We start from the raw sequence: 13,291 nt of genomic DNA on the forward strand, positions 1-13,291 counted from the left end.
CATCTTCTGGAAAACAGAGTCTAGGGACACCATCTCTGCACATTCTGGCTAAAAGCTTTTAATGGACCTTTCCTCCATGATTTTATCTAGGTCTGTTTTGAACCCTGTTATAGTCTTGGCGTTCACAATATCCTCTGGCAAAGAGTTCCACAGGTTCACTGTGCGTTGTGTGAAAAAATACTTCCTTTTCTTTGTTTTTACCTGCTGCCTATTAATTTCATTTAGTGACCTCTTTTTCTTCTGTTATGAGGAGTAAATAACACTTCCTTATTTACCTTCTCAAAACTAGTCATGATTTTATAGACCTCTATCATATCCCCCCCTTAGTCATCTCTTTTCCAAGCTGAAAAGTCCCAGTTTTATTAATCTCTCCTCAGATGGAAGCTATTCCATCCTCTAGTAATTTTTGTTGCCCTTTTCTGTACCTTTTCCAATTCCAATATATCTTTTTTGAGATAGGGCAACCACATCTGCACACTGTATTCAAGATGTGAGAGTAGCATGTATTTATGTAGAAGGAACATGATATTTTCTGTCTTATTATCTATCCTTTTCTTAATTATTCCCAACATTCTGTTAACGTTTTTGACTGCCGCTGCATATTTAGTGGATGTTTTCAGAGAACTATCCACAATGGCTCCAAGATCTCTTTCTTGAGTGGTAACAGCTAATTTAGATCCCATCATTTTATATGTATAGTTGGGATTATGCTTTCCAATGTGCATTACTTTGCATTTATCAACATTGAATTTCATCTGCTGTTTTGTTGCCCAGTGGTCACCCAGTTTTGTGAGATTCCTTTGTAACTCTTTGCAGTCTGGTTTGGACTTAACTATCTTGAGTAATTTTTTATCATCTACAAATTTTACCACTTCACTGTTTAGCCCTTTTTCCAGATTATTTATGAATATGTTGAATAGTACTAGTCCCAGTAAAGACCCCTGGGGGACACAACTATTTACTTCTTTCCATTCTGAAAACTGACCATTTAGTCCTACCCTTTGTTTCCTATCTTTTAACCAGCTACTGATCCATGAGGGTGACCTTCCGTATTATCCCATGACAGCTTCCTTTGCTTAATAGCCTTTGGTGAGAGACCTTGTCAAAGGCTTTCTGAAAATCTAAGGACACTATATTCACTGGATCACCCTTGTCCACCTGTTTGCTGACCCCCTCAAAGAATTCTAATAGATTTGCGAGGTATGATTTCCCTTTACAAAAACCACATTTACTCTTCCCCAACAAATCGTGTTCATCTATGTGTCTGACAATTCTGTTCTTTATTATGGTTTCATGGCTGGTACTGTAGTTAGTTAGCCTGTAATTGCCAGGATCTCCTCTGGAACCTTTTGTAAAAATTGACCTCACATTAGCTATCCTCCTGTCATCTGATACATAAGATGATAGGTTATATACCACAATTAGTAGTTCAGAAATTTCACATTTGAGTTCCTTCAGAATTCTTGGATGAATACTGTCTGGTCCTGGTGACTTATTATTGTTTAGTTTATCAATTTGTTCCAAAACCTCTTCTAATAACACCTCAGTCTGGGACAGTTCCTCCGATTTGCCAGCTAAAAAGAACGGCTCAGGTTTGTGAATCTCCCTCACATCCTCAGCCGTGAAGACTGATGCAAAGTTTTGTATACAATGCCTAGCACAATGGGGTCTGATCTCAAGTGAAGCTTCTAAATCCTACTGTATAGTTAAAATAAGAATAAAGGATTGCATGACAGAAATCCTAAAACCCCTATGCTGTATGCACCATGTACTTTTAACATAATTTAAAAATTCATCTCAAGTGCAGCAGCACAATTCAAAGTAATCCTCTGCCAGTAAGTATGAAATGGATTATCAACAACTAGATTGCGTAAGGTAAAATTAAATGGGGGTGATTATATACTAGAGTTATTCGAACTGTAAATGTTCCAATGCTGGGACTGTCTTTTTGTTTATAGATTCAGAGATTTAAGACTAGAAGAAACCAAGAGATCATTTGGCCTGACAACCTGCATATGACAGGCCCTTCAATGTCACCCATTTTGGTTGTACAGCACCTAGCACAATAGGCCCCACTTCCTGAATGTGGATCTCCCAGGTGATTAAAATACAGAGGATGGAACAGGAGTACTTGTGGCACCTTAGAGACTAAAAAAATTATTTGAGCATAAGCTTTCGTGGGATGGAATGTGAGTAGAGGGCCTAGGTGCTGTAGCTAGGGGTGCTGGGAGTGCAGGCGCACCCCTTGGCTTGAAGTGGTTTCCAACATATCCAAGGTTTACAGTTTGGTTCAATGGCTCTCAGCACCCCTATGTTGTTCCAGCTGACGGTGACCAGACATCCCAATAAAATCAGGATAGTCCCAATATTTGGGTGGTTGTCTCGCGTCCCGACTGATCTTTGGTCGGGATGCAATTTGTCCTGATATTTCACTCCGCTGGCAGCACTTGGCTTTTTTTTTCATTTTTTGCTCTGCCGGCGGACCCCCCCCCCATCCCATGTGTCCCGATATTTTCTTCATCTCATCTGGCCATCCTACTCCAGCCAGAAGCGGCATGAGGGTTTTTAGCATCTTAGGTGCAGGGCCGGCTCACCGGTCCCGCGGCTCTGGTGGACCTGCCGCAGGCATCCCGGCGGATGGTCCACTGGTCCTGTGGCTCCAAGGGACCTGCCGCAGGCGTGCCTGTGGATGCTCCACCGGAGCCGCGGGACCAGAGGACCCTTTGCAGGCACGCCTGCAGGAGGTCCACCGGAGCAGTCTGCAGCCCTCCCAAATCCTGGCGCCCTAGGCGACCGCTGGAAGCGCTGGCCCTGACTCCAGCACCCCTGGTAGGGGGGCTGGCAGAAATGGGCAGATTCTAGGAAATTCTAGAACGGAAATAGATTGGAACAGGCAGAGTTACAGGTGAGTGCTAGGAACTGGGCCCAGTTGTTGCTCACAGGTGGGCTGTAGCTTCCCCCGGCAGGAACTACACCTCCCATGAGCACCAGGGCGGGAGGCGGGGCTTGGCCCGCAGGCTCCGCCCCCTGCGGCGCCTGGTTGGCTGCGGCGGGGTGAGGTCAGGTTGTCGATGGTGACGGGGGACGCGGCGGGGCTGCAGCCGGAGCCGGAGCCGGAGCCGGAGCCTCAGTCGGTGTCGGGAGCCGGAGCCGCTGGGGCCATGGGCTGGCGGGCGGGGGCCGCCGCTCTGCGCACCCAGCCTGCCGCGCGCTAGCGAGCCGCCGGGGAAGATGGCGGAGAGGTAGGTGCGGGCCCCCCCCCTCCCCGCGGCACCTGTTCCCCCCGCGCCCTCCCCTCCCCTCCCCTGCGCGCAGCCAGCGCCTGCCGCTCCGCGCCGCTGGGCTGGGTCCGGGTCCGGGTCCGTGTGCCCCTCGCAGCCCCACCGCGGCATCCGCTTCTTCTGTCAGAGCCCCCCCCGACCCCCACCCCCAACACCCCCTTCTTCTGTCAGAGCCCCCCCCGACCCCCACCCCCAACACCCCCTTCTTCTGTCAGAGCCCCCCCCGACCCCCACCCCCAACACCCCCTTCTGCTGTCAGAGCCCCCCCCGACCCCCACCCCCAACACCCCCTTCTGCTGTCAGAGCCCCCATCACTGCCCCCTCGCAGCCCCACCCGTAGGATCCCCTTCTTCTGTCAGAGCCCCCCCCGACCCCCACCCCCAACATCCCCTTCTGCTGTCAGAGCCCCCCCCCCAGACCCCCACCCCCAACATCCCCTTCTTCTCTTGGACCCCCACCTGCAGGATCCCCCATCACTGCCCCCTCACAGCCCCACCTGCAGCATAAGTTTCTTCTCTGAGCCCCCCCCCAGACCCCCAACAACCCCTTCTTCTCTCGGACACCCCATCACTGCCCCCCACAGCCCCAGCCCAGCATCCCCTTCTTCTCTTGGACCTCCCCCCGCCCCACCCGCAGCATCCCCTTTTTCTCTCGGACCCTGCCCCACCCGCAGCATCCCCTTCTTCACTCAGACCCCCCCCATCACTGCCCCCCCACAGCCCCATCCTAGCATCCCCTTCTTCACTCAGACCCCCACCCGCAGCATCCCCTACTTCTTTCAGACACCCCCCCATCGCCCCACCCCCAGCATGTCCTCCCCCTGCTGGGCTGGGGTCTGTGTGCCCCCCTCACAGCCCCGCATCCCCTTTTCCTCTGAGACCCCCCCATCACAACTCCACCCCCAGCATCCCCTTTCTCTCAGACCCCCCCCTTACAGCCCCACTGGCACAGCATCCTCCCCCTTCTGGGCTAGGGTCCAAAGGCCCCCTCACAGCCTCAGCATCCCCTTCTTCTCTCAGACCCCCCGCTCACTGTCCCACCCTCACCGTGTCCCCCTCCCCACTGCTGGGCTGGAGTCTGTGTCCTCTCCCCTTACAGCCCCACCCCTACCGTGTCCCCCACCTCATAGCCCTACCCCCACTGTGCCCCTCCCTGCTAAAACCCTCCCTCATAGCTCCACTGCATCCCCCTCCCCTCTGCTGGGTTGGGGTTCTTTGGGGGGGCGGGTCTGTGCTAGTGGTGTTGGGTTTTAATGCCCCCCCTGCTGTGGAGTTTGGGTGTCTGACGTGCTGTGGGGAAGGGTTGCTGGGGGTATCTGAACAGGGGTTTATGAGGATGTAGGGTAGTATGGGATATGTGGACTAGGGTGAAGCACCAAGTGCAAAAGAGGGTGGGCTGGGGTTGGGGGTATGTATATGTGGCAAGTGAGAAGGGCGTACGGGTTGGGTGTTGGCCGGCTGCACATTGATACGGGGTAGGGATGCATGTGTGTGTGCAGGGTATAGTGAGTGTAGTCTAGGATGTGTGTGTGTGGGGGGTAGGGATGTCCATGAAGTGCTGATTATTATGGGGGGTGTGAGGATATAGGGAAAGGGGGAGTGTATGGTTCAAACTCTTCATATTATAGGGTGTATTCAGTGGTATTGTGATAAAGGGTGTGTGGATTACAGGGCTGCAGTGGGATGTGCTGGGGGTGTATATTGGTATGGGGTGGGGCGTGTGCATAAGGGGAATGAGTTGTTTGTGCTGGAATGGGTTTTATTTATTTTACATGTGTAGCACTTGCAATCATCTGTCTTTCTCTCTACTGTATGCTGCTCAGCTGTGTTGCTACTGCTACTTCTTCTACTGTTTTCTGAGCCCTGCATTCTTGAGCTGCAAAAACTGCAGGATTCCCCCGCCCCCCGGTATTATACCAGTTTAATCAACCCTCAGGTGACCTCTGCAGAAAAACCCACAGCTGCCATGCTCCTACATCTCATCTGGCAAACAGAGCTTGGGTGGCTTTTAGAAAAGCCATTAAGGGGAATTCATTATAGAAGGTCCTAGGTGCATGAAAGCAGCAGGTGGCTTGAATGAAGCTATGCCTGTCACTGTGTTTACATCTGGCCCAGTATTAAATAAGGTGTGGTACTGTGATTCCATGCCATCAGTCCACCAGGTGTGGTGCTGTCTCTGCATTTTTTTGTCACCTTTGACTGTGCCTTCCCATGGTAGCATGTGCCCAGATAGTAGTTGCACTGAACACTAATATAGCTGCACATTCATTAAAAACAGTGTGATTGCACTTCACTGAAAATCTGCTGCCTTCATTTGCACTGTTGCTATGACTGCTAATTTCTTTGACGTGAGGAGGAATCAACACCCTTGCACTTGAATAATTTGGCTTAATTTTAGAAATGTCCAGCTGTGGGTTTTTTTTAATATGGAGAGAGACAGTTTCTTGCAGTATAGCATTCATGGGTGTGACCTGCTATCTATAAGATTCATGCAGTGGCTGGATTGTGCTGGCAGGCTAAACTAGATCTGTTCTTACGTTGAATGCTTTTTTGTAGTACCGTTATTGGGCTGTTAGGGTTTTGTTACATCATTGATTTTAATTGATGAAATTGCTTATTTCTTCTGCGCTATTAACTATGCTGTAAGTGAACCATAAAGAATGGATGCAGGAGATTGGGATCAAGATTACCCTCCCTCAATCACAGTGAAGCAATTGTATGGGATATGGCCATGTGAACCTAATAGAGTCTCACTCGGACTGTGCCCTGGAGGAGAGCAGACTCCTTGCTGCGGGTCTCGGCCAGTGTGTGCTGGAGGGAAATTCCTTGGCTTTGTTTAAACTCAGTGCTAGTGAACCTCAGTCACTGCGGCTAGTGCACCTAATCCCATTTAGACACTGGGATGGAACTGTTAGATTTTTTTTTTTCTTGGAACCCAATGAAGTAGATTATTCCAGCACCTCCTGGGGCAGAAAATCCTAAATATGTATCATTTGGGAGAGGGAAGCTGGCAGAGGAAGGCCCTCTGATTTCTGACCTTGTTTCAGTACCCAACACTGTGGGCAGCATTTCCTTGCCTATGGAATTTGCTGCCACTGGCGATCAGATGGGCCTAGATCTAGCCTCCCTGAAAGCCTTATTTCTTCTCATTAGTGGACGAGCTGTGTGAAGAGAGCAGCCCTAAGAGCAGAAGGCCACTAATGAGGTTGATGCGGTTTGGGGACTGTCTTAAAGAGGGAGGGGAGCAGAGTTGTGGTTCTTTGGATAGAACTGATGTTGTTTATGTAGAGGTGCAGGAGGTACGCTTTCAGCAGTGTTCACGTTAGTTCCCTGTATCTATAGAGTGGCTGTGGCCTCTGGGTGTGCTCTGTGGCTTAAATATGGTAATAAATAATTCTAAATAAAAGAAGCAAAAATGCCAGTCTCGTGTAACTTGCAGCTTTGAAGGAGGTGAGGCCAGTTGGCTAAGAGCCCAGAATTTCATAGCTCATAAACAGATAAAATTTGGGTAAAGAGATGCAGCAGGATATGGCTAAATGTGTTTCTATTGGGTGCAAGTGCTTTATTGAGAACATCCTGCTTTTGGCTACTAGCAACCTTACTATTGGAACGATGAGTTTGAGTGATCTGTACAGGGTTGGGTCAGAGATGGAGAGGCTGGTCTTTAAAGTAAGTGGAGGCCCTAGGCCATTAAAGGATTTGTGGGTAGTGACCAACACCTTGAATTTCATCTGTCTGCCAGTGCAGGTTGCTAAGCATGGATGTGGTGTATGTTTTCTCTTGTTCCATTCAGGAGGGCAGCTGCTTCCTGTTATAGCTGTAACCGCTAAGTGGCTTTCTTGGTTAATTCCAGATGACCCTGTTAAAATGGTTAAATCTAGAAGTAAAGGAGGCAAAAGAGTGTAGTCTTGGCCAGCCTTAGGAGGATTCATGGGTGTGGATGAGGTATATCTGGCCACCGATGAACCTGGCAATATAGAAGCAATGAGGCATCTAAGACCCCAACATTATGGGGCATGTTGATAATGGCGAAACTGATTACCTTATTTTATTATGCCTTTCCTTGTCACTCATCTTCAACCAGCTTGCTTACATTTAAGTCTGAGCTCTCCCAAACACCAAGAGGTTGGTGAAGGATGTCTGGGTCTGATGAGAAGAGTTTGAGCTGAGTATCAGCATACCATGGAGTGTAGCTACAGACACTTTATATCCCTTGTGTCCTTTTGCATCTTAACTTGAATAGAGCCTTCCATATGTTGGTGAACTCCCATAATTAGGATGTGTCAGTCCCTCTCCCAATTCTACAAACCTAAGATGTTCTTTGTAACATTAAAGCCAAGGATCTTCCATAGCTTGTTTAAAAGCCCTTCACTGTGTCCTCTCCATGGCAAGGTAAGATGACCAAACCGGGATGAGAACTTTAGATTGGTCCCCAGGAATGGTGTGCAACTCCCCTTTTTATAGAGCCTCTCTGATGCAGGATTTGCCTTCTGACTCTTAGTTCCACAATATATCCATGTATATTTGCTCCTGCTAGAATCCATCAGCCCTGTCATAGGTTGTCACACACATTCCCCTGATGCTTTTGGGACCCCTAGTAAGAAAAGGGAAATCTAGGGTACCTGTCAGGAAGGAATATCCTGACAATGAGAACTATTTGGCTGCAAAATTGTTCTTCTAGAGAAGTGATGGAAGCCCCACGTACTGGAACATTCACATTTAGACTAGAAAATGTTCAACATGGAACAATTCCGCCCTTCCTTGGGGAGATGGGCTTCCATGACCCATTACTGATGTTGTCTTCCATCTCTAACTTGTATGATTCGCACATGTTTAAATCTTTTTGAAGGTATCACTGTTGTTTCCCACTTGTTGTCTATCAACAAATTTGGGAGCAGCTCAATCAGCGAATTGAGATTCCTAGGTTCTGTCCTCTTGTCACTGACTTACTCTGGCCTTGGACAAATCATTTAAACTCCCTGTGATACCCATTTTACAGTGAGAAATTGGTATAATGAACCCTGCCCACCTTAGCAGGATGCAGAGAATTAAGTAAATATTGACTCTTTGAAATTCTTGGTGATAGAATAGTGCAAGGATTAGTGTACTCATTCCACGGGCGCATTCCTACTTTAGACAGCTGACCAAATGAAGAGCAACATCCTCAACTCCAGACACTGGTGAATTCTCTCCATTCAGAGCCGTTAATATTTACAATGATCTGTGTTTATGATCATCTGTCCAGTTTGCATATCTATGTTCAGGCTGACCAACCTAAAAATTTGTGCCAGGAATTTCCATACCAGCATGCCTAAGGAGGGAAACTTCAGTCCTGATTAAGGGTTTTACTTTTTAGCATCCTTGTTCAGAAGTTTTGGCCTCTGTCGGGATTTTTGTCACAAGTTTAAATTATAGTGTAGGTGGAATACATGTGATGTCTTCATCAGCAAGTAGCTTGGTTTGGGATGATTTATTTTATGTACCATCATGCAGGTTTTGATAACCCATTCTGTCAATCTATTTATGATAGTCTCCGTGATTTTACCAACAGTAAGACTGCACACTTGTTGGGTTATACCCACTCCTTTCTGCAATGGAGGGTACCCCTCAGATTTTAAGGTGATTTAATAACATGGTGGTGTGTGGTATTTTCAAGTGTCTGGGCTGATCCCAGGTGTAAAACAAATGTATATGTTAGTGGGGTTACCAGTTCCCGTGCAGCTCTACTGATATTCTGGGCAATGGTTATGAATCATTGGGGCATGATGATTAATTGGAGTGTAAGATTTTATGCTTAAAATCACGGTACAATGATAGTGATTATATCCTTCATCCTATGCATTCTTATAACCTATTTATTTGGACATGCTTCAGTGATTATTACTTTACATGCTCTAGATAACTCACTGAACTTTGACTTCTCCTTTTCCTCTTCCATCTCTTAAAAGATTTCTGCTGTAATACTCTTCATTTTGCTGCTAATCCAGGAAGGCTATTTTTAATCCCCTACTTGCTTTCTTGGCACCTGGGATAAATCTACTCTAGGTGCTAAGTGGAACCACTTGAGCATTTTCCAGGCAGCATGTTCACCCTGCCCTTTAAATTAGTTGTTCCTTTTTGAGTGCACTTGTACAACTTCTAACACTCGCTTTCCCAGAGTTCTACCTTTTCCCCTGTCTGCTTCAGCTGAGCAATGAGAAAACTGCAGCACTGTATTGCTAACTCCATGAGAAACACATGGTAGCAGCAACTGCTGTGTTTTGTTAGCACGTCCCCCTTGCTGGCACCTTGGCTTCCCCTTCAGAAAATGCTCTTGCCTAATAATTCAACACCATCCTTGCTTTCAGAGTCATTAGCTTTTCCTGGCTGGCTGTGGATTTTCTGAACAGTTAGGTTATGTCTACATGGCACTTTCATCAGTAAAACTTTTGTCGGTTGAGGGTATGAAAAAAACACGCCCCTGACAGACAAAAGTTTTACCGATGAAAAGCGCTGGTGTGGACAGTGCGACCACCCCTCGTTGGGGGTGGTTTTATTTTGTTGGCAGGAGAGCCTTTTGCTGCAGGTGCAGAGCAGCTACACTGCATACTGTACACCTGTGCCACTGTAAAGTCTGCAGTGTAAAGAGAGCCTTAGTCTCGGGACAGTCCCCTTCCCTTGATGGCTAACTCCAAGGCCACCTATCCCTGTGGGCTTGTAACACCTTTGCAGATGCTAGATTCAGCCAACTAAATCTGACTCACTTTTCTAACCTCACTATGTTGAATGCATTCTGTGTATGCAGTGCTATATGCTCTTTTCTTCTATTGATGTAGCACAGTTAGGGACACTACTCTTGGATAGCAGCTGCTAGCTGGCCTAGTGGATAGTAAACCCCCCTCCCCCCCGGGATATCTAACCTGGAGGCCCTTGGTCTCCTATATCAAGCCTCTTCCTAGCCCTCCCAAAGAGCCACCCTTACTCAAGAGGATGTTATCCTGAGCAGGCAGGCTTCCATCCCAGCAGGTGCTCTGGTTCCTTAAGGACCTAAATTCCTCCTGCTTTACAATACACTCTCAGCCACACAACAGGGGACTGGCTCTCCTGTCTATACACTATGCATCTGATGAAGTGGGTTTTAGCCCAAATAAATTTGTTAGTCTCTAAGGTGCCACAAGGGCTCCTCATTGTTTTTGCTGATACAGACTACATGGCTGCCACTCTGAAACCTGTCTATACACTCTATATGAACATTTTGTTAATATTTAGCTTTAAAAAAATCAGTAGAAGCAAACAAGCAATGTGGGCTCATTAACTATAAGGTACAGTAAGCCAATGGCACATTTTTTAAAAAGAAAAAAAAGCAAAACTACTTCTTTTAAAATGAGAAATGTATCAGTTTTGACTATTGGTAACATTTCATAAAACTTGTGTCAAATGAAGCCTGAAATAGGCTGTCAGAATGAGAAGCCTTTGCTTATTGTATTTTACACATAGCGTGATCCAGAATATTTTGTTCTTGAATTGAACACTGATTGGTAGTTATATTTCTGGTACAGAGCAGAGCTGTTTCTTGACTTCTGAATCATTAACTCCTCATTGCAGATTTTCAAATACGTTTGGCAGTAGAGAGAGAGAACTTATTGAGGACATGGGGGTTAAGTGAAAAGACAGCAAAATGATAGCTGGATATTAATGCTCCATAGAGGGAAAGGTAGCTGTCTGTCTTCTCTCCCCACCCTCTTCCTCTTCCCCTTCTCCACTCAGAGTTAATAGTTATTGTGTACAGTTGTTTGAACTGATTGGTGTAAGGGTGGCTAACCTGTTATGTTTATAACTGTGCAGTGCCCACAGGCTGCCCTCCTCTTTCTTATGAGGGCACAACACATAAAATTCCCCTTCTGTCAGTAGGAGACAAAGGGATATGATATTTCAGAAAAATCTCTATCCAACAGTAAATTCTTGTAACTATTAATGCTTTGTGCTTCTCTAGTGCCTTCCATCTGAGGCTCTCAGTGCATTCTACAAATGTTCATTTAGAGTCTCAACACTCCTGTCACTATTATTCCCATTTTATACATGGGGAAAATAGAGAGTGAGGATGACCCTGTCCAATGTCACACAAGAATTACATGGCAGGGCCAGAAATAGAAGAACCCAAGTCTTCAGACTGTCCTGGGCCTTGACCATGAGATCACTTTTTTCCTTACCTCTACGGTTAAGCATTATGAGGAATCTTCTGCATTTAAGTTAAAGTGAAACATTGCAATGTAGCATTTACAGAAAACAAACGTGAATCTGTGTCCATTTCTGCTTCTGTCTGATGCACGTGGCCTCTGGTCTGCCTTTTGTGAGATGGTGACATTTCTCTCTTTGCCTCATTGCATTTTTATTGATCTATTTGCTCTGTGCTCTGCTCGAATGTAAATGACTTGAACAGGCAACATGTTTGGAAATCCAACCTCTTTACCATCTAGAAATGTTACTAACCCTGTGAGTTTATTGACTTCTATAGTACCTCATGCAAGCTTGAAAGTACTTCATATGATGTAGGCAGGTAGCATGTGAAGTTCTTTACCTAGTAAAATGCAGCCATCTCCAGGGGGGAAATGGCAGCCTTTTCTCCAGACCAGAGTTTATGATGGGAAGTCAAAAATGCTATATTTTAAATGGGAGAATTCAGGTTGTCAGACTGCATTTACCCATATCAGAGTTTGTCTAGAACACTTGCTGCTCTTAGGGAGGGAAAAATCTCTAATGACAAATGACTGCAACTGGTTTTGTCTCTGAAAAACATCAGCACATTGAGTTACATGCAGACTCAGATGGAAGAGTGCTACCTATTAAATTGCTGGCCTCGCTTCCTGTTGCATCTTAGGTATTGTTCGCTTTCCATCTAAATCCTGACCTGGCCCAATCCTCCTAAATTACTGAACTCTGAAATCACAGCCCGTGGTAGTCTAGCAGAGCATATGTCACTAAAGTTTCACAACCTCTATATCCATTTAATATATCCCCCTGGCTGATTATACAAGCTTCCTGTGTGCTATATGATTCTGCTTTGAGCCTCATCACTTATTACTCCTGAGAGAATTCTGCACCAAAAATTAAAAATTCTGCGCACAATATTTTAAAATCCTGCAAGTTTTGTCATTGAATAAATGCAGAGGTTCTAGAATGGCAGTGGGGAGCACAGGCCACTGACTGTACGAAGATGGGAGATCACCCTGCAGCACCCCCCACCCCTGGGACATGGACTCAGCAATGAGGCTGTACCTCACCCTGACACAACACAGGGCCTGGGCTTGCCCCATAAATACCCTGGGCCCTGCCCCTCTGTGCCAGGTGCACCAGGTGTGGGACAGGCAGACTCAACCAGGCAGGATCCAAGTGTAGAGGGGCTCAGTGTGTGGGGAATCCAGGTGTGGAGAGAGAGGGTTCTGTGTGGAACAATCTGGGTGCAGGCAGCTCAGTGGGGGGTCTAGGTGCAGGGGATCTGGAGGTACAGAAGCTCATGGGGAGGGGGAGTGTTTCCAGGTGCAGGAGCAGTGGGATTCTGCAGGGGTTTCCAGGTGATGTGGCTGGGGCTCAGCGGGAGAGATGGGGTGCTGGGGAAGTGGGGCTTGGTGGGGTGGGAGTCTGGGTGCAGCTACTTGGGGGTCAGTGGCATGGGTGTCTGGATGGGCAGCTCAGGGTGGTGCAGGGAGGTGGGACTCGTCAGGGTTGGGGTTTGAGTGCAGGGAGCTGGATGGGGTGGGGGTACAGAGGCAGGGGGTCTGGGTGCAGGAGGCTCCAGGTGCAGGGGTTGAGGTTCAATGGGGTGGGGTTTGGAGTGCTAGGGGCTTCTGGGTGTATGGGGTGAGGCTTGGCAGGGGTGTCGGGGTATGGGAGGTCTGGCTGCATGGGGGTTGGAAGGATGGGGGAGCTGTGACAATGACCCATTTCTCCCCCCTCCCTGCAGCTGAGAAGTGATGGGGACAGGAAGCAGGGGAGGATGCTGAGCTTTCTGCAGCTGGGGGAGGTTTGCAGGGA

General features: G+C 47.4%; 2 protein-coding genes across 3 annotated transcripts in view; one reads left to right on the forward strand and one right to left on the reverse strand.

Annotated features, from left to right (window-relative positions):
* Nucleotides 1–13,291, reverse strand: part of EEF1D (eukaryotic translation elongation factor 1 delta) — a 420,646-nt gene that overhangs the window by 170,390 nt on the left and 236,965 nt on the right. The gene's annotated exons all lie outside the window — the stretch shown is intronic.
* Nucleotides 3,109–13,291, forward strand: part of ARHGAP39 (Rho GTPase activating protein 39) — a 423,196-nt gene continuing 413,013 nt past the window's right edge. For both annotated transcript variants that reach the window (XM_050940675.1, XM_050940676.1), the window contains exon 1: nucleotides 3,109–3,242. In XM_050940675.1, coding sequence (XP_050796632.1) covers nucleotides 3,232–3,242 — 11 coding nt within the window. In that variant the 5' untranslated portion in view covers nucleotides 3,109–3,231. The remainder of the gene's footprint in view (nucleotides 3,243–13,291) is intronic.

Source organism: Gopherus flavomarginatus, chromosome 2 (assembly GCF_025201925.1).
Source record: "Gopherus flavomarginatus isolate rGopFla2 chromosome 2, rGopFla2.mat.asm, whole genome shotgun sequence".
Classification (NCBI taxonomy): Eukaryota; Metazoa; Chordata; order Testudines; family Testudinidae; genus Gopherus; species Gopherus flavomarginatus.